Source organism: Hemiscyllium ocellatum, chromosome 22 (genome assembly GCF_020745735.1).
Source record: "Hemiscyllium ocellatum isolate sHemOce1 chromosome 22, sHemOce1.pat.X.cur, whole genome shotgun sequence".
In the NCBI taxonomy this organism is placed as follows: domain Eukaryota; kingdom Metazoa; phylum Chordata; class Chondrichthyes; order Orectolobiformes; family Hemiscylliidae; genus Hemiscyllium; species Hemiscyllium ocellatum.
The window spans coordinates 53,344,967-53,370,735 of NC_083422.1; the positions used below are offsets into that span (position 1 = coordinate 53,344,967).

The window sequence follows — 25,769 nt, forward strand, 5'->3', positions numbered from 1 at the left end:
ACCGCCAAACTGCTCCGTCCCAGACTACATCCTGGTAAAGCTCCTCTTGGGCAGTTTTCAGTCAGTGGTGGTCTGCCTCTGCCTTCCACTCTCAGGGACTGAACCCACACTATAAACATCAATCTGAATCATACACTAGCCAGCTGAGCTAAACTGTGCTCTCAGTACACAGAGGGAACCAACAAAGTAGAGTAGAATGGTGGAGAGAGCTTCCATTGAGGCATTCAAGAGGACACTGGAAAATTATTTGGATTGAAATGGTGTGCAAGGAATTGGGAAAACAGAAAAGATAGGAGCAGGAAGAGGCCATTCAGCCCTTTGAGTCTGCCCTACCATTCACAATCATGGCTGATCATCCAACGCAATAGCCTAATGCTGCATTCTCCCCAATAACCTCTGATCTCATTCACCCCAAGTGCTATAGCTAGTCACCTCTTGAATACATTCAATGCTTTGGCATCAACTACTTCCTGTGGTAATGAATTCCACAGGTTCACCGCTCTCTGGGTGAAGAAATGTCTCCTCATCTCCAATGAGAATGGTCCATCCAGAATCCACAGTCTGTGACCGGTGGTTCTGGACACATCCACCATCGGGAACATGCTCCCTGCACCTACTCTGTCCAGTCCTGTTAGAATGTTATAAGTCTCTCTGAGATTCCCCACCTCACTTTGTCTGAACTCTAGTGAAAACAATCCTAACCTCATCAATCTCTCCTCGTACGTCAGTCCCTCCATCCCCGGAATCAGCCTGGGAAAGCCTTGCTGCACTCCCTCGAGAGCGAGAGCATCCTTCCTCAGAAAAGGAGACCAAAGCTGCCCACAATATTCTGGTATAGCCTCACTGAGGCCCTGAGTTGAGAGTGTGGTGCTGGAAAAACACAATGGGTCAGACAGGATCTGAGGAGCAGATCAGGAATCCTGACGAAGGGCTTTTGCCCGAAACGTCGACTCTCCTGCTCCTCGGATGCTGCCTGACCTGCTGCGCTTTTCCAACACCACACTCTCAACTCTGATCCCCAGCATCTGCAATCCGCACTTTCTCCTCACCGAGGCCCTGTATAAATGCAACAACACATTCCTGCAGGAAAGGCAGGAGACTGGCACTAGGGAATGATGCTCGTTTGTATTGCTAGTACAGACACAATAGGCCGAATAGCCTCCTTTTGTGCTGTAATAACTGTGTGGGAGCACGAGCATATACATATTGCCATCCAGAATAGTGGGGATAACAGTGCGTGCCTGAATATCCCCTCTTATGCAACGGTGAGTGTATTACCAGTATTTCAACTCCATTAAATGTTCTGACCTCAGCTGAGGGTTACCACACAATATTTGAAAGTGTCACAGTAATGAGTCAAACAAGCCCAGAGAGAATTAAGATTGTAACACATGGAACACCATGTACACTCCCTTTTGTTTAATATTATATATTTATATAGATCTTTCAAAAAATATCCTCCAATATTTCAATGTACAAGTATTGTCGTTATGAGATCAGCTTTGAACAATATTTGAAAACAAAAGAAAAATAAACCACATACACAGAGGGGGTTACGATTAACTTTTCTCATCGGGCGAAGCAAATCAGGGAAGGGGTGGACTGCTCTTCAATTTGCTGTCGTTCATTTCCTTCGCCTGGCGCTAAAAGCCAAGGTGACCCTAAAGCACCTATTCCTATCGGGACATGACCACAAGTTCCTAGTGCACGATCAGATTGTACTCCCGGGTCCCGTTCAGTGACTGGTTTGTAAAACCCTTCCCTCGCGTGGTAGTCCAAGTCTGATTCTGAACGAGGCCGGGGTACAGATCCAGAGCAGGAGGTCCGAGGTATTGCCTGGTATTGTAAGTGTAGTCTCCATTGTTAGGACACGTTATTGGACAGGGTCAGCTGATGTTCAAACTGGTCTTCAATTGCAGCACTGAAGGCATCACCTGAAAGGCAAGGTGAGGAGATAAATCCAGGGGCCTCAAAAACAGCCACAGCTCAAAACCACAGCAAGCACTGACAGTCAGGAACTACGTCCTCATGTAAAGCACAGGGGAAACATAACTACCCTTTCAGTACGTGAATCATTTGGAAATGTTAAAAGTGAGGAATTGACAGAATTACATTATTTGTTGTTGTGGTTCTGTTCGCCGAGCTGGAAGTTTTTGTTGCAAACGTTTCGTCCCCTGGCTAGGCGACATCATCAGTGCTCTGGAGCCTCCTGCGAAGCGCTTCTTTGATGTTTCTTCCGGTATTTATAGTGGTCTGTCCTTGCCGCTTCCGGGTGTCAGTTTCAGCTGTCCGCTGTAGTGGTTGGTATATTGGGTCCAGGTTGATGTGTTTGTTGATGGAGTTTGTGGATGAATGCCATGCCTCTAGGAATTCCCTGGCTGTTCTCTGTCTGGCTTGCCCTATGATAGTAGTGTTTTCCCAGTCGAATTCATGTTGTTTGTTGTCTGCGTGTGTGGCTACTAGGGATAGCTGGTCGTGTCGTTTCGTGGCTAGTTGATGTTCATGTATGCGGATTGTTAGCTGTCTTCCTGTTTGTCCTATACAGTGTTTTGTGCAGTCCTTGCATGGTATTTTGTAAACTATATTAGTTTTGTAAACTACATTTACATGAGCAAAACTAATATAGTTTACAAAATACCATGCAAGGACTGCACAAAACACTATATAGGATAAACAGGAAGACAGCTAACAATCCGCATACATGAACATCAACTAGCCACGAAACGACACGACCAGCTATCCCTAGTAGCCACACACGCAGACAACAAACAACATGAATTCGACTGGGAAAACACTACTATCATAGGGCAAGCCAGACAGAGAACAGCCAGGGAATTCCTAGAGGCATGGCATTCATCCACAAACTCCATCAACAAACACATCGACCTGGACCCCATATACCAACCGCTACAGCGGACAGCTGAAACTGACAACAGGAAGCAGCAAGGACAGACCTCTATAAATACCGGAAGAAACATCAAAGAAGCGCTTCGCAGGAGGCTCCAGAGCACTGATGATGTCGCCTAGCCAGGGGACGAAACATTTGCAACAAAAGCTTCCAGCTCGGCGAACAGAACCACAACAACGAGCACCCGAGCTACAAATCTTCGCACAAACCTTGTACATTATTTGTGTTATAGATCACTGGGGGACTCTTGAGTTTTAAATTTTTTTTATTATTAGATCCCCTCCAGGGTGAAAACAGGCCCTTCAGCCCAACAAGTCCACACCGATCCTCCGAAAAGTAACCCACCCAGACCCATTTCCCTCTGACTAGCCTATGCGAAATTTAGCATGGCCAATTCACCCTGACCAACTGCACATGTTTGTGACTGTGGGAAGAAACCGGAGCACCCGGAGGAAACCCACACAGACACAGGGAGAATGTGCAAACACCCACACAGAGTCGCCCAAGGCTGGAATCGAACCTGGGACCCTGGTGCTGTGAGGCAGCAGTGCTAACCACTGAGCCACCATGCCACCGGTGCTTAGCTCTGCTCACATGGGGGTTGAACCAGGGTTTTGTAAAACTGCAGCAGAGCTTCTGCCCCCTGATACTTCCAGTGCTCTAGATACAAAGGCCCACTTTCCATTAGCTTTCTTGATTATTTTCTACACTTGTTTCTGACTCTTTTAAGAGCTGTGCACCTGAGTCCCCAGGTCTCTTTGAACATACATTGCATTTAACTTCATACCATCAAGAAAAATCGGGTTTGTCAGGGCTTGAACATCCTCGTTATCACATCACTGACCAGGAATCTCCCCCGCTCTCAGCAGCACGAATTGGGAGGATTTTAGATTGAAATCAAACTAATTGGCCCTGTTATTGTAGAACTGTTACAGTGTAAACGAAGACCAGTCTGCCCATCGCGGCTGTGCTAGCTCTCTGAGCATTATAAGTTATGAGTAACCTCCTCCATTCTGAATGCACCTTTGTTCTCCACCATGTCTTGGAGCGAGACTTGAATCTGGAGCTTCTGGATCAGAGACAAGGACGCTACTCATCGTACTACGATACATTCACCCAGATTTTTGTTAGGTGACATCTTTAAAGGAGATGAAACCCAAAAGTGGGTTCCTGGAATAAATCAATCTTAATCTCAGGGAATGACAGATCGCACTGAGTGTCCTCCTCATGGTCTTTCAGCTCTTCACATTTATCACAGAATCCCTACAGTGTGGAAGGAGGCCATTTAACCCATCAAGTCTACGCCAGCCATCCAAAGAACATCCCACCCAGACCCACACCCCCCTATCCTATCCCTGTAATCCCACATTCCACTAGCTAACCCACTTAGCCTGCACATCCCTGCGACAATTTCCCATGGCTGGGCATCTTTGGAAGGAAACCTACGCAGACACAGGGAGAACGTGCAAACTCCACACAGACAGTCACCCGAGGCTGGAATTGAACCCGGGTCCCTGGTGCTGGGAGGCAGCCGTGCTAACCACTGAGCCACCGTGCTGCCCATTAATTCCCTACAAATATATTCCACTGAAATTATCACATCCATCATAAAACCTACTTCCTTTTGAAATGAGGAATTAATCGAAACAGCAAGTGCTGGAGAAACTCGGCAGGTCTGGCAGCGTCCATGGAGAGAGAAACGGTTAACATTACAAATCTGATATGACTTCTTCAGAACATTTCACATGATGTGTCACTGGACTCAAAACTCTGTGTTTCTCTCTCGCTCACTCTCACAGATGCTGCCACAACTGCAGAGCCTCTCCAGCATTTTCTGTTTGTCTCAGACCATTGGCATCATAGTTCTCTGCTTCTTTATGGAACTGTTTGAGAAATGCGTTTCAAAGTTTAATCTTCTTAACCGCTCGATTCTTTGGAACAGGAATTGACAGGGTGACCAGTCGGGTGTTTGAAGTGAACACAAAGAGTTGTGGATGATGTAAGTCTGAAACTCAAGCAGACACAGTGCTGGAGAAACGCAGTTCTGAAGAAAGGTTACTAGACTTGAAACGTTAGCTCTTTTTGTTTCTCCACAGATGCTGCCAGACCTGCTGAGTTTCTCCAGCAGTTTCTGCTTTTGCTTTCGTATTTGAAGTCCCTGACCCTGGTCTTTCCTGCTACTGTGCCCTGGAATTTTGGCTTCCTTGTGGTAGCCCACACTCTGTGTGGACGTTTGAACCTACAACTTTCCAGTAACAGCAAGAACTTAGGAACTAGGAGCAGGATTAGGTCGTCTGGCCTTTTGAGCTTGCTCTGCCATTCAATAAGATCATGGCTGATCTCTTTGTGATCTCAGTTCCACTTACCTGCCCTCTCCCTGTATCCTGTAATTCCTCTACTGTTCAAAAAAATTATCTATCTTAGCTTTAAAAACATTCAATAAGGAAGCCTCAACCACTTCCCTGGGCAGGAAATTCCACAGATTCACAACCCTCTGGGTGAAGACGTTCCTCCTCAATTCAGTCCTAAATCTGCTCCCTCTAATTTTGAGGCTATTCCCTCTTGTCCTAGTTTCACCCGCCAGTGGAAACATCCTCTCTACTTCTGGCTCATCTATTCCCTTCATAATTTTACATGTTTCTATAAGATCCCCCCTCATTCTTCTGAATTCCAGTGAATATAATCCCAATCTCCTCAGTCTCTCCTCATAGAAGACTGTACTCACCGAGCACTTCCAAAACCTGTCACATTTCTCCTCAGTGATGGAGCCTGTGATGGGCTGAGTCTATACCATGTTCTGGATCAGTGGTGCTGGAAGAGCACAGCAGTTCAGGCAGCATCCAACGAGCAGCGATATGGACGTTTCGGGCAAAAGCCAGTCTATACCATGGTCCAATGCAGACATGCCAAGCACAGCCTACCCACAGAATGGGGAGAAGGCAGCACTGTTCACTCCAGTAATGTTTGCAGAATGGCCTGGAATGCTACTAGGTATCGCCTTTCCAGTTTATCAACCCAACCATCTTTCAATTACTGCATCACACAGTGACCTGAGCTTACTCAGAGAAACCGGAGATAATCATTTCCAATAATCCAGGGCAGTATTCTATACCTGAAACTGGCCCTGAGTAAATCTCATTCTGGTTGTAATCAGAGTCGATCGCTGAATGCAGCCTGTTTAATAATAAATGGTTGACTCTGATTTGTGAGATAATAGCTGTTTTTAACTGCCACAGAACGACTTACTGCCTGAAAACTGAACATCACAGAAGGAACACTTGCATTGAAATGGCGCCCTTCACAACTCTCAGTGCATTGCAGCTAACGAGCTGGTTTTGTTTGAATTGTAGTCACTGTGCTAATGTTGCAAGGTAGGGAGGTGTGGGAGAGCAGTATTGAGAGGGCGACTCTACAGCCATTTCTGTGGCTATCAGCGAGACACCAAGACGGTGTGTTGTCTCCCCAGTGGGAGGATCAAAGATGTCCCTGGGTGGGCACAGGATACTCTGAAGGGGGAGGGTGAGCAGCCAGAGATTGTGGTCCATGGGTAACAAGAGAGATGAGGTCCTGCAAAAGAAAATTTAGGGAGTGACGTAGAATGTTGAAGAGCAAGACCTCGAGGGTTGTCACCTTAGGATTACTCCCTGTGCCATGTGTGAGTGAGGTCATGAATAGGAAGATAATAAAGATGAATGCATTGGTAAAGAGCTGGTGTAGGAAGACGGGGGTCAGATTTCTTCTAGGGCAGGTGGGACCTGTACAAGAAGATGGGTTGCTCCTACATTGGAGGGACACCAATGTCCTGACAGGGAGGTTTACTAGTGCCACTTGGGAGGGTTTCAAGGAGTATGGGGCAGGGGAGAGGAACCAGCTCAATAGGTCAGCATGTAGACTCCTTGAGGAGAAGGTCAAGGTTAAGCCACGTTAGTCTAATGGGAAGAGCAGCCAACGCCAGTTTAATGAACTTGGCAGGACTGGTGCGCTGAAGTCTATTTATTTCAATGCAAGGAATATAACAGGTAACGCAGATGAGTTAGTTCATGGAACGATAGAGTTGTAGCAATTCCAGAAACTTGGGGAAGGGAAGGGCAGCACTGGCAGCTCCACATTTCAGGGTTTAGTGTTTCAGGCGTGATAGAGAGGGATGTGGAAGGGGTCGGCGAGTTGTATTACTGATTAAAGAGAGTCCCACAGCTGCACTGAGAGAACATAGAGTCATAAAGATGTACAGTGCTGAAACAGACCCTTCAGTCTAACCCGTCCATGCCTACCAGATATCCCAACCCAATCTAGTCCCACCTGCCAGCACCCGGCCCATATCCCTCCAAATCCTTCCTATTCATACACCCATCCAAATGCCTCTTAAATGTTGCAATTGTACCAGCCTCCACCACTTCCTCTGGCAGCTTATTCCATACACATACCACCCTCTGTGTGAAAAAGTTGCCCCTTAGGTCCCTTTCATATCTTTCCCCTCTCACCATAAACCTATGCCCTCTAGTTCTGGACTCCCCCATCCCAGGGAAAAGACTTTGTCTATTTACCCTATCCATGCCCCTCATGATTTTATAAACCTCTATAAAGTCACCCCTCAGCCTCCAATGTTCCAGGGAAAACAGCCCCAGCCTGTTCAACCTCTCCCTATAGCTCAAATCCTCCAACCCTGACAACATCCTTGTAAATTTTTTCTAAACACTTTCAAGTTTCACAACATCTTTCCAATAGGATGGAGACCAGAATTGCATGCAATATTCCAAAAGTGGCCTAACCAATGCCTTGTCCAGCCACAACATGACCTCCCAACTCCTGTAGTCTGACCAATAAGGGAAAGTATACCAAATGCTGCCTTCACTATCCTGTCTACCTCTTGGAGGGCTCCTTCAGGGAGGCCATAGTTTGCATTGAAATGGCGCCCTTCACAACTCACAGTGCATTACAGCTAATGAGCTCGCTTTTGTTTGAAGTGTAGTCACTGTGTTAATGTACTGAGACCATAACCAGACAGGACTCCTGAGCAGCGGAGGCTGAGGAGAGACTTGAGAGAAATCTATAAAATTATGCGATGCACAGATAGGGTTGACGCTCAGAATCTTTATCCCTCCCAGAGCTGAACTGTCTAATACTAGGGGGGCAGGCATTTAAGGGGAGAGGGGGAAAGATCACAGGAGATGTGAGGACCAGGTGTTTTACAGAGGGTGGTAGAAGTCTGGAACGCACTTCCAGGGGTAGTGGTGGATGCAGATTCCATAGGGGCTTTTAAGGGATTTTTAGATAACCACATAAGCAAGGAACGGAGGGATATGGACTAAAGGTTTGGTTTAATTTGGTGTCATATGTGGCACATGATGGTGGGCTGAAGGGCCTTTTCCTGTGCTGTACTGTTCTACATTCTATATTCTAACTCCTGAATAAGAAAGGTGCAATCACTATCCTGGGGTTATGCTATAGGCCTCCCAATAGCCAGGGTGAAATAGAGGAACAAATACGTAGGTAGATCACGGAAAGTTGTAAAAACAGCAGGGTTGTTATAATGGGTGATTTCAACTGCCCCAATATTGGGACTCCCTTAGTGCCAGGGGTTTAGATGGGACAGAATTTGTTACGTGCATCCAGGAGGGTTAATGACACAATATGTGAATAGTCCAATTAGAGAAGGGGCCATATTAGACCTTGTATTGGCCAAGTGACTGAAGTTACAGTGGGAGAGCATTTTGGGGACAGCGATCCTAATTTTGTGAGTTTTAAGTGACTTATGGATAAGAATAATATTGATCCTCAGGAGAAAATGTTAAACTGGGGGAAGGCTAATTACAACGACATTAGGCAGGAACTGGAGAAATTAGATGGGGAGGGGCTGTTTGAAGGTCAATCTATATCTGACATGGAGTATTTCAAAGGCCAGTTTATCAGAGTTCAGGACCACATTGTTCCTATGAAGATGAAAGATAAGGGTGGCAAGATTCAGGAACCGTGTATGACAAGAGATAATGAAAGTTGAGTTAAAAAGAAAAAGGAGGCATGTGTAAGGTTTAGGAAACTGAAATCAGCTGAGGTACTTGAGGAATATAAAGTAAGCAGGAAAGAATAAATTAGGAAGGGCTAAAAGGAGCCATGAAATGTTCTTGGCAAACTGTATTAAGAAGAGTCCAAAGACATTTTGTACTTACGTTATGAGCAAGAGGGTAGCTAGGAAACAGGTAGGTCCACTCAAATAACCAGAGGAAGTGAATGAGGTCGTTAATGAGCACTTCACACCAATTTTAACCAAGGAGAAGGACATGGATGATGGTAACATTAGGGAAAGCTGCGTTAATATTCTGGGTCATGTTGACATGAAGAAGGAAGAGATGTTAGTGTCTTGAAAAACATTAAGGTAGGTAAGTCCCCAGGGCCTGCTGGGTAATATCCCGGGATACTAAGTGAGGTGAGGGAAGAGATTGCTGGGAACATGTTGCCCAGGGTACATGATAGAAGCAGATAAGATAACATCATTTAAGAGCATTTAGACAGACACATGAACAGGTAGGGAATACAGAGATATGGACCATGGGCAGGCAGATAGGATAAGTTTGGAATGGCTTCCCAGTCATGGACATAATGAGCTGAAGGGCCTGTTCCTGTACTGTACTGTTCAATGGTCTAGTGACAGCCAATGTACACACAGAGACTGGCACAAACAGCTGGGAGAGCATCATTTCTTTTTGAAGTGTAGTTGATCACAGGATAAATATTGGCCTGGACACCACGCCCCTGACCTTTGATGAAAACAGAAGCCACAAGATGTTTCACAGCCACCTGAGAGGGGAGAGGTGGACTCAGATGAATGTCATCCCTGGGGCAGTGCAGCCCCTCCCTCAACAGTATATTGGAGAGTTAGCCTGCATTCTGAGGGGTTCCTGGGGAAGACTGACCAGTACAGCAGGTTGATAGGCCTTAGGTCAAATCTCGAGCGTAGGGCCCAAGCAGCTGACAGTGTAAGACCATAAGAGCAGAACTGGGTCATTCAGCCATCGAGTCTGCTCCACCATTCAATAAAATCGTGGCTGACCTGAAATTCCTCAATTCTACCCTCCTGCCTTTTCCCCAGAACCCTTACTGATTAAAAACTAATCTCAACCTTGAATACACTTAATGACCCAGCCTCGACAACACTCAGCGGTAAAGAATTCCACTCCCCTCTGAGACAAGAAATTCCTCCTCATCTCAGTCTTTAATGGACAACCCCCTTACTCTCAGACGATACCCCACTCCTAGACTCTCCTAGTCCTAGACTCTCCCACACGTCTCCACATCTCCCCTGTCAAGTCCCCTAAAAATCCAATAGTGGGCGAACTGAAATCAGAAATGGAAAAGATGTCAGGATTGGAGGCATGATGGGATCTTGGGAGATGGTAGGATTTTTCCGAAGACTCAGTTGGTTCAGAAATCCTTGCTGGTATAATACAGTGGTTAACAGCAAAGAGCTGATGAAGATAATCCCCGTGGGGACACGTTCAGTGATGACCTGAGATTCAGCTCCTGTTGAAGAATTACGTACCCGTGTGGCACCCATACATCCAGATCCGAAAACCATCGTATCTACATCGGCACTTCACAAGGTTGTTTGAGAAATCAGACTCAGCCACCTCGGCGTTGGGATTGATGTGGACCTGGGTGAAGGAAAGAGATGGAAATTCAGGACACTTTCAGAAAGAAAGCTACAGATTAATTGGGACACAAATTCTTAGAAGGGGAGTATACCAGTGGAGTGGGACGTGCATTTAATTTGAAAGGGGGAATGTTCAAAGGAGTCAAGAGTCAACCGTCATGAGCAGCTTTATTTGTCATTTCTACCATATACAACCGAGACATGAAAAACGAGACAACGTTCCTCCAGGACCAGGGTGCTACATGGACAGCACAAACTACACGATGATACACATGTGGCATAAAGTGCATAAGAAGTGCAAAACACACAAGCTCAGTAATTCCTGCCATGTCAAGGCAATCGGCACATTGGTGTACAAATGACAGTGAAATAAAAGAATGATAATTAATAAAACATTGGTCTAACAGCAATTCAAAATTGTGCAAAGAGTTTCAGATGGAATAGAGTTTGATCATACAGTGCTAAGGAGCCTGATGGCCAGAGGGAAGAAACTGTTGTACAGTCTGGCCGTGAGAGACCGAATGATCCGGTATCTTCTGCCAGATGGCAGGAGGGAGAAGAGTTTGAGTGAGGGGGGTGTGGGGTCTTCCACAATAATCTTTGTCTTTCCGATGCAGCGTGTGGAGTAAATGTCTATAATGAAGGGAAGAGAGACCCCAGTGATCCCCAGATGACCAGTGGTCCTCGCAATCTGTTGTAGGGTCTGACGATCTGAGACGATGCAACTCCCGAACCAGGCAGTGATGCAGCGGCATAGGGTACTCTCAGTGAACCCTCAGTAGAATGTGGTGAGGATGTGGGGGTGGGGGCTTTCCTCAACCTGCTCATAAAGTAGAGACGCTGCTGGGCTTCCTTGGGGATGGAGCTGGGGTGGAGGGACCAGGTGAGATTCTCTGCCAAGTCACTTCTTCGCAAAGGAGAGAGTGGTAGGAGTCTGGAACACGCAGCCGGGTGGTGGCGGAGGTAGATACCATAGGGACATTTAAGGGGCTTTTAGATAAACACGTGAATAGAGGGATAATGACCAAAGGCAGGCAGCAGGGATTAGTTTCATTTGGTTTCATGTTTGGCACAACATTGTGAGCAAACGGCCTGTTCCTGTGCTGTACTATGTTCAATGGATTACAGAGAAAGAGGTACCATCCCATCACCCACACTCCCCAAGTGTTATCCTTCACTCTCCCTCTACCCCCATCAGTTGCTGAGGTCCTGTTTGTTAGCTCTGACCCTTATACCCCAGAGCATCCTGCACTCTGTCCAGTGTATGGGAAATCCAGAGAGTCTTGTCACCTGCCACTCAACCCCCAGCTTGCTTCCCACTCACTGCTGTCTTCATTGGCTGCTTCTTAATACACTGAAACCAAACGCCTTCATTTGCACATAGCTACAGCACAAAAACAGGCCATTTGGCCCACTCAAACAATGCTGGCATCCACATTCCACATGAGCCTCCACTGACCTGACTTCACCTTGCCATACGCACGGATAGTTTTATTTATTTCCATCATCGATCTTTGTTCAGCTTCCCCTTAAACACATCTACTCACTTCAAGCCCTGCAAGTGGTAGTAAGCCCTGTCAGTTAGCTCAGGCAACAGGAGACCTGCTGTGTGATACAGTGACCCTAACAGAGTGGGTTCAGTTCCCACACCAGTTAAGGTTACTGTGAATGTTCTGTCTTCTGCCATGGGCGGCACAGTGGTTAGCACTGCTGCTTCACAGCGCCAGTGACCTGGGTTCAATTCCCACCTCAGGTGACTGTCTGTGTGGAGTTTGCACATTCTCCCCATGTCTGCGTGGGTTTCCTCTGGGTGCTCTGGTTTCCTCCCACAATCCAAAGATGTGCAGGTCAGGGTGAATTGGCCATGCTAAATTGCCCGTAGTGTTGGTGAAGGGGTAAATGTAGGGGAATGAGTCTGGGGGGGTTGTGCTTTGGAGGGTTGGTGTGGATTTGTTGGGCCGAAGAGCCTGTTTCCACACTAAGTAATCTAATCTAATCTTCTCACCCGAGGGGTGGTGACCCTCAGGTTAAAATGCCACCTTTTTTTTGTGTGTGTCTCTGTCTCTGTCTCTGTCTCTCTCTCTCTCTAATGAGACAGCTTTACTGTGTTCCATATTCCCACCACTTTTAGGAAAGAAGGGAAAGGATGTTTCTATGTTTGGTTTACCAGGCTGCCCCCAAATGGAGATATCTTCTCTTCGCTGACCTGATCAAACCCTTGCAAAGGACTCCCGATGTCACCCCTTTTCTGGGGAATGGACTATCCAGTCCAGCTTTTCCTTAGTCTCTCATAACATGTCAATCCTAAATACATCAATTGGGATGTCCTCCACATCTCTCATGATTAGATTCCCTACAATGTGGAAACAGGCCCTTTGGTCCAACAAGTCCACACCGACCCTCCGAAGAGTAACCCACTCACTTTGCTTCCTCCATCCCAACAAGGGAAGTACATTTTCATCAATTCTGCTTCACTCTGTTCATCCCTGGCGCTACCATCCCCACCACACCCTGTGAGCAAATAAAAAAAACAGTAGGGCATGCTTGCGCTTTCTAATTCCATAATCTCCACTGACCACACGATGACCCTCCTACTTTTTGTTTTTGTAGAAATTACTTCTATAGAATCCCAACAGCACAGAAAGAGGCCTTTGCAATAGGAAGAGTGTTGTGAAACTTGAGGGTTCAGAAAAGATTTACAAGGATGTTGCCAGGGTTGGAGGGTTGGAGATACAGAGAGAGGTTGATAGGCTGGGGCTGTTTTCCCTGGAGTGTCGGAGGCTGAGGGATGACCTTCTAAAAGTTTATAAAATCATGAGGGATATGGATAGGATGAATAAACAAGGTCTTTTCCCTGGGCTGGGGGAATCCAAAGCTAGAGGGTATAGGTTTAAGGTAAGAAGGAAAAAAATTAAAAGGGACCAAAGGGGGCAATGGGTGGTATGTATATGGAATGAGTTGCCAGAGGAACTGGTGAAGGCTGCTTCAACGACAACATTTAAAAGGCATCTGGATGGGTACAAGAATAGGAAGGGCTTAGAGGAATATGGGCCAAGTGCTGGCAAATAGGGCTAGATTAGCTTAGGATATAGGTCGGCATAGATGAGCTGGAATGAAGGGTCTGTTTCTGTGCTGCACATCTCTATGACTCTATTTGGCTCATGGAGTCTGCATTGACACTCTGAAGAGCACCCTACCCTCTTCCTGCTTATCCGAGGGCTTCACATCCCTGGACAATGGCCATGCTGAGTTGCCCAAAACACCTAACTTGTACATCTTTGGCCTGTGGGAAGGAACCTACGCAGACACAGGGAGAATGTGCAAACTCCACATAGACAGAGTCACCTGAGACTGGAATCGAACCTGGGACCCTGGCACTGTGAGGCACCGTGTCATCCTTTGCTCCTATTAAGGGAAAAAGAGACACAGAACATTCCTATATGCTACACTATTGTTGACGTTCCAAACTAAGAGAGTTGCGTGGTTTCCATACCTGAAAGACATAGTTTCCTGGTTTAACATCAGTAACATCAATCCACTGACAGTCGATGTCATGGCGATAGAGATCCCAGCAGCCCACAGTGACACCTTGCTCCCCAAAGTTGGCGCAGGCGTATCGTTTGTAAATGCCTAGTGGGAAATGAAGAGAGAAAAGGGGTTCAACTGAAAAACCACACACAAAGATCAACTCAGTCCATTGTCCATTTCCAAATGGAGCTCTCAATTTTCAAATCTAATGTTGATCTTGCTTTCTGTGCACCTTCTTTGAACCCGTTACCTGTATTCCTCGCTCTGTTCAATCACACTATGATCTTGTTGTCTTTGTATGGTATGATCTGCATGCAAAACAGACCTTTTCACTGTACTCAGGCACGTGAGACAATAATAAATTGAATCAAATCATCGATCCCCATCTGACAGCCAACCAACGGTGAAAATGGAGTCGAAAGCCATTGGGATGGATATAAATGGTCAAATGATCTTTGCCAGAGATCCCAAACTGCACAGTACAACTCCTAAGGAGATCATGGGAATGGCCTTTGGGCTATTAAGTTTCAGACTAGTGATGGAGGTGCTGAGATTGGACAGATGTGAGTGCAGTTAAATGTTTTGGATCTTTCCTTTGTTGAGGGACATGGTTTAACATCTGTTTCCCAAGATACTACTGCATCCTACCATCTGTAAAATGCTGAGGCTTTGCTTCCTTCAGGGTAAACACAGCCATTTTAATAACCTTCCTCCATTCCCTAAACCCCTCCTGATCAACACCAACCCTGCACCCAACTCAACAACTGCCTATATCCTCCCCCCCAAAACCCACCCTGAGGTCCCACTGAGGGAGTGCTGCACTGGTAAACACCTGCAAACAGGGTTCCCGAGCCACGAAGACTGTGCTGGATGCGGAATGGATGTTCCCTCTTGTGGGCGAGTCCAAATCTAAAGGGTTTAAGGATCGGGTCTTACTCTTTCAGGACAGAGACGGGGAGAAATCTTTCTCCCTCTGAGGGTTATGTCGGAGTGTGGAACTCTTTGCTGAAGAAGGCAGGGAGAGTGGGGAGGTGTCACTGACCATTAGGTTAGAGGTCAATAAGCTCTTGTTAGGCATGGGAATCAGGGTCATTGTGTGGTCAATGAGGATTATGAAATTTGAAATGCAAGCAGATCAGCGTGCCCTGACTGAAAGGGCTGAAGAGTCTCCTCCTACTCCTTTTTCAGATGTTTCTATCACTGTGGCTTGTGGGAGCTTTCTTGGAGGCAAACTGCTTTCCCCACATTGTAACAACGCTGGCACCTTTGAATGTGTCAGTAAAATGCTTGAGGATCTCCTGAGACCTTTGTTAAGGGCTGGTTTTCCCCTGGTGCTTGTACAGATATCTCATCATTATGTTAGTATCTGATGTGGCAAGATTGAAATATGTAAGGTCAAAACAAAGAGTTCCAGATGGATTGTGACCTGGTGCACTCAAACGGTTAACATTTTCAGGTCTTTGCTATTTCCATTATCACACAGTACAGAAAAGGCCCTTCGGCCCATCAGGTCTGTACTGCCAAAAGTGTATTACTGGATAATAGGGAAGGAAATCTGCCATCCTTACCCTGTCTGACCTCTATGTGACCCACAGCAATGTAGTTATCTCTGAAATGGCTTGGCGAACCCCTCAGTTGTGCCAATCTGCTCTGACAAAGTTCAAACAATGTGGGAGTGCCTTCACTGTTTGCATAGCTCGCTAGTACCTTCTCAAGGGTAAATAGGAAGGGGCAATAAAGGCTGGTGTCGCCAGCAATGCCCAGATCCCATGAGTGAATCAAAGACAACATTTCATGCTTTCTTAGAGACCTAAGGGGCAACTGTTTCACGCAGAGGATCGTAAGTGTATGGAATGAGCTGCCAGAGGAAGTGATGGAGGCTGGTACAATTGCAACATTTAAGAGGCATTTGGATGGGTATATGAATAGGAAGGGTTTGAAGGGATATGGGTGAGGTGCTGGCAGGTGGGACTAGTTTGGATTAGGATATCTGGTCGGCATGGACAGATTGGACCGAAGGATCTGTTTCCATGCTGTACATCTCTATGACTCTAGTCAGAACACTAGAGACAAAGTCTCCTGATCTTCTTCAACACAGAGTCATGGGGGTTCCCCTTTTTAGGGCAGATGAGATGAGATGTTGGTTTCACATCACATCTGAAAAACAGAACCTCCAACACAGCAGCATTTTGATTTGATTTATCATTATCACTCGTACCTAAGTACAGTGAAAAGCTTTGTTCTGAGGAGATGAAGGACATACAGATCATAGGGTGATTGAATAAAGCAAGACATGCAATGTTATAGGAGGTGTACAAAGCAAGATCAACATTAGATTTGAAATTGGAGAGGTCCATTTAGCAGGCTAATAACAGCGGGGAGGAAGCTGTTCTTGAATCTGTTGGTGCGTGTATTTAAGCTTCTAGATCTTCTGCCTGACGAAGAGGTTGGATGAGAGTTTAATCTTCAAACTGGATGTGTCAGTCTTAAATTTTGCATTCAAGGCCTAGAGTGGGATTTGAACCCAGAAACTTGTGACACAGTATGAAGCACACTGTTCCCGGTGCCATGAGTTTTTGTATCCATTTAGAATTGGTCTCTAACTCTAATGCAGTCAGGAGGAAATCAACCCCACTGTGCCCCAACTAGAAGCATCCCATTTCAGAACTAGTTTTGTAACTTGCTCTGTCTTAGCAATGTCCCCAGCTCCTTTGTGAATGTTAGTTGATGCACCAAATGTGCTCAATCTGTGACTCCTTGAGTGGAAAGGGAGTTTTGAATTTCCAGTCACACTAACCACTTGCTACTTGCTCACAATCCATGAGACCACATTCACATCTCTCATCGAGGTGAAGGGACAGGTTGTGTCTCTTTCTAATCTTATTTCCAATGAAAACAGACACAGCAAGATCTTACACTCTCTGACAAAGAGTCACCGGACTCGGAACATTAAGCCTGTTTCTCTCTCTATAGATGCTAACAGACCTGCTGAGTTTCTCCAGCACTCTCTGTTCTTGATTCAGACCTCACAGCAGTCAACTCCGCCCTCAACTCTCCCTCACCTACCCTCCCTCCTCCAGCTCCAGACATACCTCTTTCACAGTCTGAGTCTTCGAGACAGAAGCTTGCTTTATGTCCTTCTGCGACCTTGCTGCCATTCAGGGTCAAGAGGTCATAGTGAGTGAAGACCTCCATGCTGTGGTAGTGTCTGCAAAAGGAAACAGGCGTCAGGTTTGTGAAAGAGTGAGCAATTGCTTCCCACAACGTGGCTCCAAATGCAGACCTCGGTAAGATATAAGACCCACCCCACTTTAACCAAGTTCCTTTATCTCTACATCTCTGAGCTAGTGGCTCAGTGGTTAGTACTGCTGCCTCACAGTGCCAGGAACCTGGGTTCGATTCCAACCTCAGGCTGTGTGGAGTTTACACATTCTCCCAGTGTCTGTTTGGGTTTCCTCTGGGTTCTCTGGTTTCCTCCCACAGCCCAAAGATGTGCAAGTTAGGTGAATTGGCCATGTTAAATTGCTCGTAGTGTTCAGGGATGTGTAGGTTAGGTGCATTAGTAAGGGGTAAATGTAGGAGAATGGGTCTGGGTGGGTTATTCTTCGGAGGGTCAGTGTGGACTTGTTGGGCCTAATGACCTGTTTCCACACTGTAGGGTTACTATGATAACATACCAATACAGCTAAACTTCACTCCATGTTACCCAAACAGTTGATGAACACTTCACAGTGTCCCTTAGTACATGGGCCAGGAAGCATAACAGCAGTTAATAATAACAGGCATCAGCAGCTACTAAACGGCAGCTGATTCCTGCACTTAAAGCATTGTTGCTCTGTGTTTGGGAACGCCAGAAGGTCTTCAGGGACAATAACTGGCCAACAGAGATGAGCAACAGGAGTGAAATCTTCAAACAGAGCGTTGTTGAAGAAAGAAAATCAGCAACGAGGTGAATTACAATAATCCAATCTTTCAGTATTGTTCCAAAGACAGCCTGATATTCTGGATTGTGGAGAGCCTCCTGAGGTTATACAGATGCCAGTGCACAAAGGGACCATTGCTCAGCACACCAGGCGGGTTCTGAAGGGGATAGCATCCTAGGCTCTTTGGGCTCATGCCCGAAACGTCGACTCTCCTGCTCCTTGGATGCTGCTTGACCTGCTCCACTTTTCCAGCAACACATTTTCAGCTCTTTGGGTATTTCACAACTTGATAACCAATGATTTGGGGAGCACTTGCCTGATAATGCCATCACTTCCTGATGAAGGGCTTTTGCCCGCAACGTCAATTTTCCTGCTCCTCGGATGCTACCTGTGCTTTTCCAGCACCACTCTAATCTTGAATGTCATCACTTCACCAGGCACTGGACACTGTATTACAGCTGCTTAAAATGTTCAACAAAATACTGCGAATTCCCCCAGACACTGTATAACGTTTCTCTGCCCCTAATTCAATAACAGATAAACCACCTTAATGTCAGGACTGTGTCTAAGAGGCCACATTAGGGACATTTAAGCATCTCTTGGATAGGCACATGGATGATAGTAAAATGAAGGGTATGTGGGTTAGTTTGATCTTAGAGTAGGATAAATGGCTGGCTCAACATCGAGGGCGGAAGGGCCTGTACTGTACCAGACTATGTACACAGACGTGAGATTTTACCCCTCCCTTGTATTTTCTTTCATAAAGAAACCTCTGCAATCAATAGACACTCGATACATTTCTTTTAAAGTGCAAACAGACAAGAGGAAGGGATGACAGGCTGTGGTTAACATGGGGATAGTTAGCTGTCTTTATATATAACATTTAAAGATATGTTGCAATTCAGAGGAATAAACTTCCCTTTCAAGCACAAACAAGTGCTTGTTTTTCCAACTGGACATGGGGTGTGTAAGGCACTGGCCCAGTGTCAGAATCTCCCTGATGCTGGATACTTCGACGAGTAAATTGCTGGGATTATCAACAATCTAAAATTAGTTAAAGTTAAAAAATAATTTTAAAGTATCAAATGCCAGATGATATTTATTTACGTAGACGACCAACATCATTGGGCACAACACTGACAGAGCACTCCGTGATCCGGAGCTAACAAAAAACACCCAATTGGCAAAGGGACATTTCTACAAAGGGCACTGGGTCAGGATGTGAGAGATAGGGAAGGCAGGCAGAGGAGGGGATTTCCAACTGCCTTTGTGACAATGGAGGATGTTGGTGTCACTGCTGTTCCATTTTTAAACACTCAAGAGAAGCTGGTTATGAGCTGCCTTCCAGATCCAGGGAGGGGAGTCCAAAACTACAGAGTTTAGGGTGACAGGGGAAAGAATTAAAAGGGACCTAACAGGTAACCTTTTCAGGCAAAGTGTGTTGTGTGCATGGAAAGAGCTGCCAGAGGAAGTGGTGGAGGCTGTTACATACAAAAGGCATTCAAATGGGTATTTGAGTAGGAAGGGCTTAAAGGGATATTGCCCAAATGCTGGCAAATGGGACTAAATTAGATTAGGATTAATCTGGTTGGCATGGACGAGTTGGAATAAAGGGTCTGTTTATGTGCTGTATATCGCTATGATTCTACAACTGCTGCGATCCGCGTGGTGTAGGGATCAAGGCTATAGGGAGGGAATGCCAGGATTTTGACCCAGCAACAGTGAAGGAATGGTGACATATCCTCAAATCATGATGGCGGGTGGCTTGGAGGAGAACTTGGAGGGGCTGGTGTTCCCCTGGATCTGCTGCCCTTGTCCTTCTAGACAGTAGAGGTCATGTGTTTGGAAGGTACTGTCAGAGGAGCCTTGGTGAGTTGCTGCAGTGTATCCTGTAGGTGGTAACACACTGCTACCACTCAGTGTCGCTGGTGAAGGGAGACGGTGTTGATGGTGGTGAATGGAGGTGCCAGTCAAGTGGGCTGCTTTGTTGTGAATGGTGTTGTTGATGTCCAGCAGAAGAATTTGAGAAGATATTATCATGAATCTTTAACTCCAACATCATCTGAAGGACGACACACAGACAACTGAAAAGGAAAAGAGTTTCAAAATGATCTAATGAATGGGGAAATGTTCACAAATAATGCACTTGGAGGGAAGATCTAATGTGACCACAAACTCCGGCAAAGGTCCATGTTTACATGTAGATAAAAAAATTTGGTGCTTTTTCCCTGGAAACATATGAGCTAGTTTACTTAAGGGCATTTCTGTAATTCCTCCATGAGAAACAAATATCATCCCTCATCATGTTTATGAATGATAGATCTGTTTATAGTGATTAATTTTATTTATTGGGCAAGATAGGAAGCATTTAGACCTGCATTCTGTGAGAACAGTGACCTCAATGTTAACCCACTCCTGAGGTGAGGTGCAGGAGATCCCATTGTCTCCTGTACACCTCGATCATCCTGAAAACTTGGGGCTTCCCACTTCAGATCGCAACCACAGACCCTATCCAGTTCACATGGCCATTCTCTCCATGTCCTGCTGGGATCTGTGTTCCCTCCACCCCCTTTCCCCCCCTCCCCCAACCTCAAAGCCAGTAATCCACTCCACACAAATAAATCCTGACAATCTCTCTCTGTAGAGACATCCTGCCACATTCTCAGCCTGCTTCAACTCACCCTGAACTCTTTGTGTAAATAATTGAGTCACGGTTGCTGAACAGTACCATTCATCACACTAAAACGCTCTGACTTTCCCACAGTTGGCTCTCCCCACCCTGAATCCCTATTGCAGAGTTAGGGTTTAATGGATAAGTAGATTGGCATCAGGGGTACATGGTGTGAGTCACTTCGATCTGAACAGTCATGGGGTGGTGTTCTACTCAGAAACTGGACCCTGCACAGTCCAGAACCTGTTGCCCCCATAGTCTTACCATCATGTACGGTATTACATGGTTCAATAGTAACTAAGACATCTGACCTGAGAGTGTGTTAAAACCATGAGAGCCCACGTTTTAAGAACACAGTCAAAAACAATCAAGGGGTTGCCAGGCCAGTAGGGAGGAAGGTGGTGAAATAAAGACTCAGTTCTAAGATGATGGGCAAAAGAATTAGATGTGATAATGAGGAAATAATGTTTTGCCTCTCCACGCAGCTCACTCCGATAGCCTTCCGAGGGCATTACGGAGAGTTGGCCATTGTTGTTGGAGCTGCGCTTACTGCCCACCCTTAGTTATCAGAGCAGGAGAGACTGCAACATAATAAAAATGAAAGGAGGAGGCAGGACGGTAAAGCAGCTGTGTCAGTAACTCTGATACAAAAGGACACATATACAAAGTGCGAGAGCGTAAGGAGCGAGAGAGAGAGAGAGACAGAGAGAGAGCAAGGGAACGCTCAAAAGAGATTACCAAAACAAGACTCTATATCAATGTTTAAGATCAAAAATCATACAACATCAGGTTACAGTCCAATGGGTTTATTTGCAAGCACTAGCTTTTGGAGTGTTGCCCCTTCATGAGGTGTTAGTGAAAGAGGAAGACCTTAGAATTTATAAGAAAAGATTTTCCTCCCTCACTAGCACCTGATGAAGGAACAGCACTCTGAAAGCTTGTGATTTCATTGGGCTATAATGTGGTGTCTTATGATTTTTGACTTTGTCCAACCCAGTCCAACACCGGCATCTCCGCATCATCAACGTTTAAGATCAGACTGGACAGGTGGAGACAGATTGGCTGAATGGCCTGCTTCACCTTGAGCAAATTCCAAGATTCAGGAGAGTGGGTCCAGGGATGAGGGATTTCAGCAACATGGACCGATTAGGAAAGATGGAGATTAAGGGGAGAGAAGTTTTTGACAACACGAGGGTTCAGGACAGAGTAGAGAGGGAGAAGGCATTGCCATTGGTGTAAGGGTTAAGAACCAGAGGACACAGATACACAATGATTGGCTAAAACATAAAACGCAAAGAAGTACCATTCCACACTGTGAGTGGAATGGGCAGCGTGAGAGTGTGACACAAAGAGTTAATAACAGCCTTCACAAGGGCATTGGATAACTTTTTAAAGTGGACATGTTTGCAGGGCTATGGGGGAAGGGGTAAGGGTGTGAGAGCAGCAGAACTGTTCTTACAGAGACCCTAATGGGCAGAAGAACCTCATCCTGTGTTGTAACCTTGCTCAGATCCATAATAACCTTCCCTGTTAAATATCCTCACACCAAATAAAATCAAAAACGCAGAGCTTTGGCTGATTTTTACCAGCTCCAACCTCTCACCCCAACTGCCACAGGGGAGATCAGTTAATGAGCGAGAAGGCAAGAAATGTGCACTGTCAATAAGACAGAACCCCCAAAGACGTTTTTTTTAAAAAAAACTCATTTTACAAAGACTCTTGCTTGGGGAATCGTTGGCGGGGGTTGGGGGGAGTTGTGTGGGGGGGTTGGGATGTATTCAGTCAGGTGAAGGACTTAGAAAGCAGGCACGGGATCAATTAGGAATTCTGCAGGGCACAAGGTCAGAAAATTCCGGAAGAGCTGCTGCTTCCAAGAGGCCACTGCTTGTGGCTGAACTGATTTTCTCACAGGCCAGTAGCTGATTTCCAGGCAGATGTTCAGGCAGATCGCAGGGATGCTACAAAACCACAGAGTGAGACAACATCTGGAATCCTGGGCCCCACAAACTGATTCCCAGCCTCAACCAGTCACATGCTGACTGCATTAGGAAAGGGCTTTGAGTTGTTCTCCAAACGCTCTGATATTCATCGTACAACATTGGCTCATTTGATTGGGTCGGCACAGTGTGATTACAGAGTAAAGTGTCTAAACGGATATATTTGAACAAAAGTAGGCCACTCAGCCCTTCCAGCCTGCTCTAGCCATTCAATGAGATCATGGCTTATCTGATTTCAACCTCAACTCTACATTCCTGCCTATCCCCCAATAATCTCACAGTCTCCCTTGGTCATCAATAATCCACCCATCTCTACTTTCAAAACATTTTGCAATTCTGTTAAGCAAGGCCAATCAGGACTTTGTGGGCCCTGTCATCTGTATGCGTGACTACTAGGGACAGCTGGTCGTGGTATTTAGTGGCGAGTTGGTGTTCGTGGATGCGGATTGCTGGTTGTCTGCCTGTTTGTCCTATATAGTGTTTAATGCATCCGCATTCACAAACACCAACTAGCCCTAAACTAGAAGACCAGCTGTCCCTAGTAGCCACACACACAGATGACAGGGCCCACAAATTCAACTGGGACTACCCAACAATCACAGGACAAGCTAAACAGAAGACAGCCAGAGAATTCCGAGAAGGATAGCACTCATCCACGGACTCCATCAACAAGCACATAGACCTAGATCCAATAGACCGACCACTGCAACAAACAACCGAAACCAGAAACAGCAGGAACAGAACCAAATAAACCCCAGAAAACACAGGACAGCAGCGTTTCACAGGACAATAGACAATAGGCAATAGACAATAGGTGCAGGAGTAGGCCATTCAGCCCTTCGAGCCTGCACCGCCATTCAATATGATCATGGCTGATCATTCCTAATCAGTATCCGCTCCCTGCCTTATCTCCATAACCCTTGATTCCACTATCTCTGAGAGCTCTATCCAACTCTTTCTTAAATGAGGCTACAAAGCACCGAAGATGTCACCGAGACAAGGGACGAAACATCGGCAACTCAACCTCCCAGCTCAGCAAACATACCCACAACCACGGTAACCTGAACCCGAGCTACAAATCTTTACCACAAACCTTGAAGGGAAGTTTGGTTAAATCAACTGAAATTCTGCTTCTTCCCTCTCTCACATTTTTTTTAAATCACAGAAATGATTTTTGAACAGACAGAACTTTGCAAGATTACGGTTCAGGCTCTGACTCCCTGTAAAACCCAGGATGGGAACCGCCAATGGTGGACCTTTCACAGTCATTAGTGTCATCACGTTCTTCATTCGTATACCCGACTGACTTCTCAGGTGAAGGAAAAACCTATTCTCTGGCTCACTTGGAAGAAGATCAAGAGGAGTTTCTCGATGTCCTGATCAATGTTTATCTCTCAGCACAAAATGCCAAAACAAATTAACAAGTCAATCATCACACTGTGGTTAATTGGCTCATGCTATACAGAAGCTGGTCATCATAGAGTCACAAAGCATTCAGTTCAATTCATCTGCGCTGACCAGACATCCCAATCTGATCTAATCCCATTAGCCTGCACTTGACCCATATCCTTCCAAAACCTTACTATTCACATATCCATCCAGATGTATTTTAAATGTTGTAATTTTAGATTGTCCCTTACATGCATCACCCTCTGCGTGAAAGCATTGCTCCACAGGTCACTTTAAAATGTTTCCCCTTACCTTAAACCCATGCCCTCTGGTTTTGGACTCCCCCACTCTGGGAAAAAAGACCTTGACTATTTACCCTACCCATCCCCCTATGATTTTATCAACCTCTGTAAGGTCACCCCTCAGACTCTGATGCTCCAGGGAAAACAGCACTAGCCTATTCAACCTCTCCCTATTGCTCAAATCCTCCAACCCTGGCAATATCCTTGTAAACCCTTTCTGCACCCTCTTTAACAATAGAAGGGTGACCAGAATTGTTACTCCAAACGTAGCCTCACCAATGTCCAGTACAGCCACAACATGACGTCCCACCATGATTGTCTTTGTAACAGCAATGACCACACCGTAACCCATCAGCTACCATGTAGTTTGGTTCATCTTAAGGACATTACAAAGTCACGGCCTAAACAGCAGTTGTATCCCTTTAGCTCTCGAGCATGGAGCCACTTTGAGTGAATGGCAGAGCGGGCTTGAGGGGCTGAATGGCCTACTCCTGTTCCTATTTCTGATGGTGTTTAGTCTCTTTCGTCCATTGCTTGGCCACAAGAGACCATGGATCTAATTTGGGTAATTCCTCATTCTCAGGAACAAGATGTTGCACAGCTCAAACCTCTTTTGCTTTTACTAAATGTGATGTAACCCCACCGCTAATGTATCGCACAGCTGCTGATTTTCAAAGCAGCTCTAAACCCAAAACTTCTAACAAGCAGCGTGATGCTGAAAACTGGAATTTATTTGGCAGAGGATATTCACTGACAACAGGCCAGACAGCTAAGTAAATCACTTAAGTCTACATGTGGGCCCCCAGACAGCACTATTGTTCAGATTGACAGAACATCTGTTCTGCAGTTTTCCAGAAAGACGCTGTAATGCATGTTTTCTAAGAACTTCCTTTGGTGAATTGATGAATTGTTCATTTTCACTGCACAGTTCCACTCACACCTTCCAATGAAAGACACTGGAGAGGGGGGGTAGCTGTCATCTGTGTTGACCCCAGCCTCCCCCTCCAAGGTCAGACTGCACACCTCCAACTAATGATTACAGCCAGAGTTAGCAAATAACAGAGAGCTGGGACTGAGTTACAGACTGGAATCTAAACAAGGGGCTCAGGGTGGTTTATGTATCGAATAACATAGACCAGTTAGTGAGTTACAGATTGGAATATAATCGAGGGGTTCAGGGGATTTTATATATCAAAGAACAGAGACCTGAGAGCGAGTTACAGACTGAAATCTAAACAAGGGGTTCAGGGTGGTTTATATATAGAATAACAGAGACCAGGGAGTGAGTTACAGACTAGAATCTAATCGAGGGGTTCAGGGCATATAGAATAACAGAAATCAGGGAGTGAGGTACAGACTGGAATCTAATTGAGGGGTTCAGGGTGATTTAGATATCGAATAAC

At 45.8% G+C, this 25,769-nt stretch overlaps 1 protein-coding gene across 1 annotated transcript in view; it reads right to left on the bottom strand.

The window, feature by feature from the left end:
* Nucleotides 1–1,413: 1,413 nt before the first annotated feature.
* The window catches only part of loxl4 (lysyl oxidase-like 4), a 135,805-nt gene continuing 111,449 nt past the window's right edge, over nucleotides 1,414–25,769 (bottom strand). Inside the window, exons 12-15 of the mRNA XM_060842498.1 lie at nucleotides 17,177–17,292; nucleotides 14,050–14,186; nucleotides 10,446–10,557; nucleotides 1,414–1,934 (exon numbers count right to left, since the gene is read on the bottom strand). Coding sequence (XP_060698481.1) covers nucleotides 1,864–1,934; nucleotides 10,446–10,557; nucleotides 14,050–14,186; nucleotides 17,177–17,292 — 436 coding nt within the window. The 3' untranslated portion in view covers nucleotides 1,414–1,863. The remainder of the gene's footprint in view (nucleotides 1,935–10,445; nucleotides 10,558–14,049; nucleotides 14,187–17,176; nucleotides 17,293–25,769) is intronic.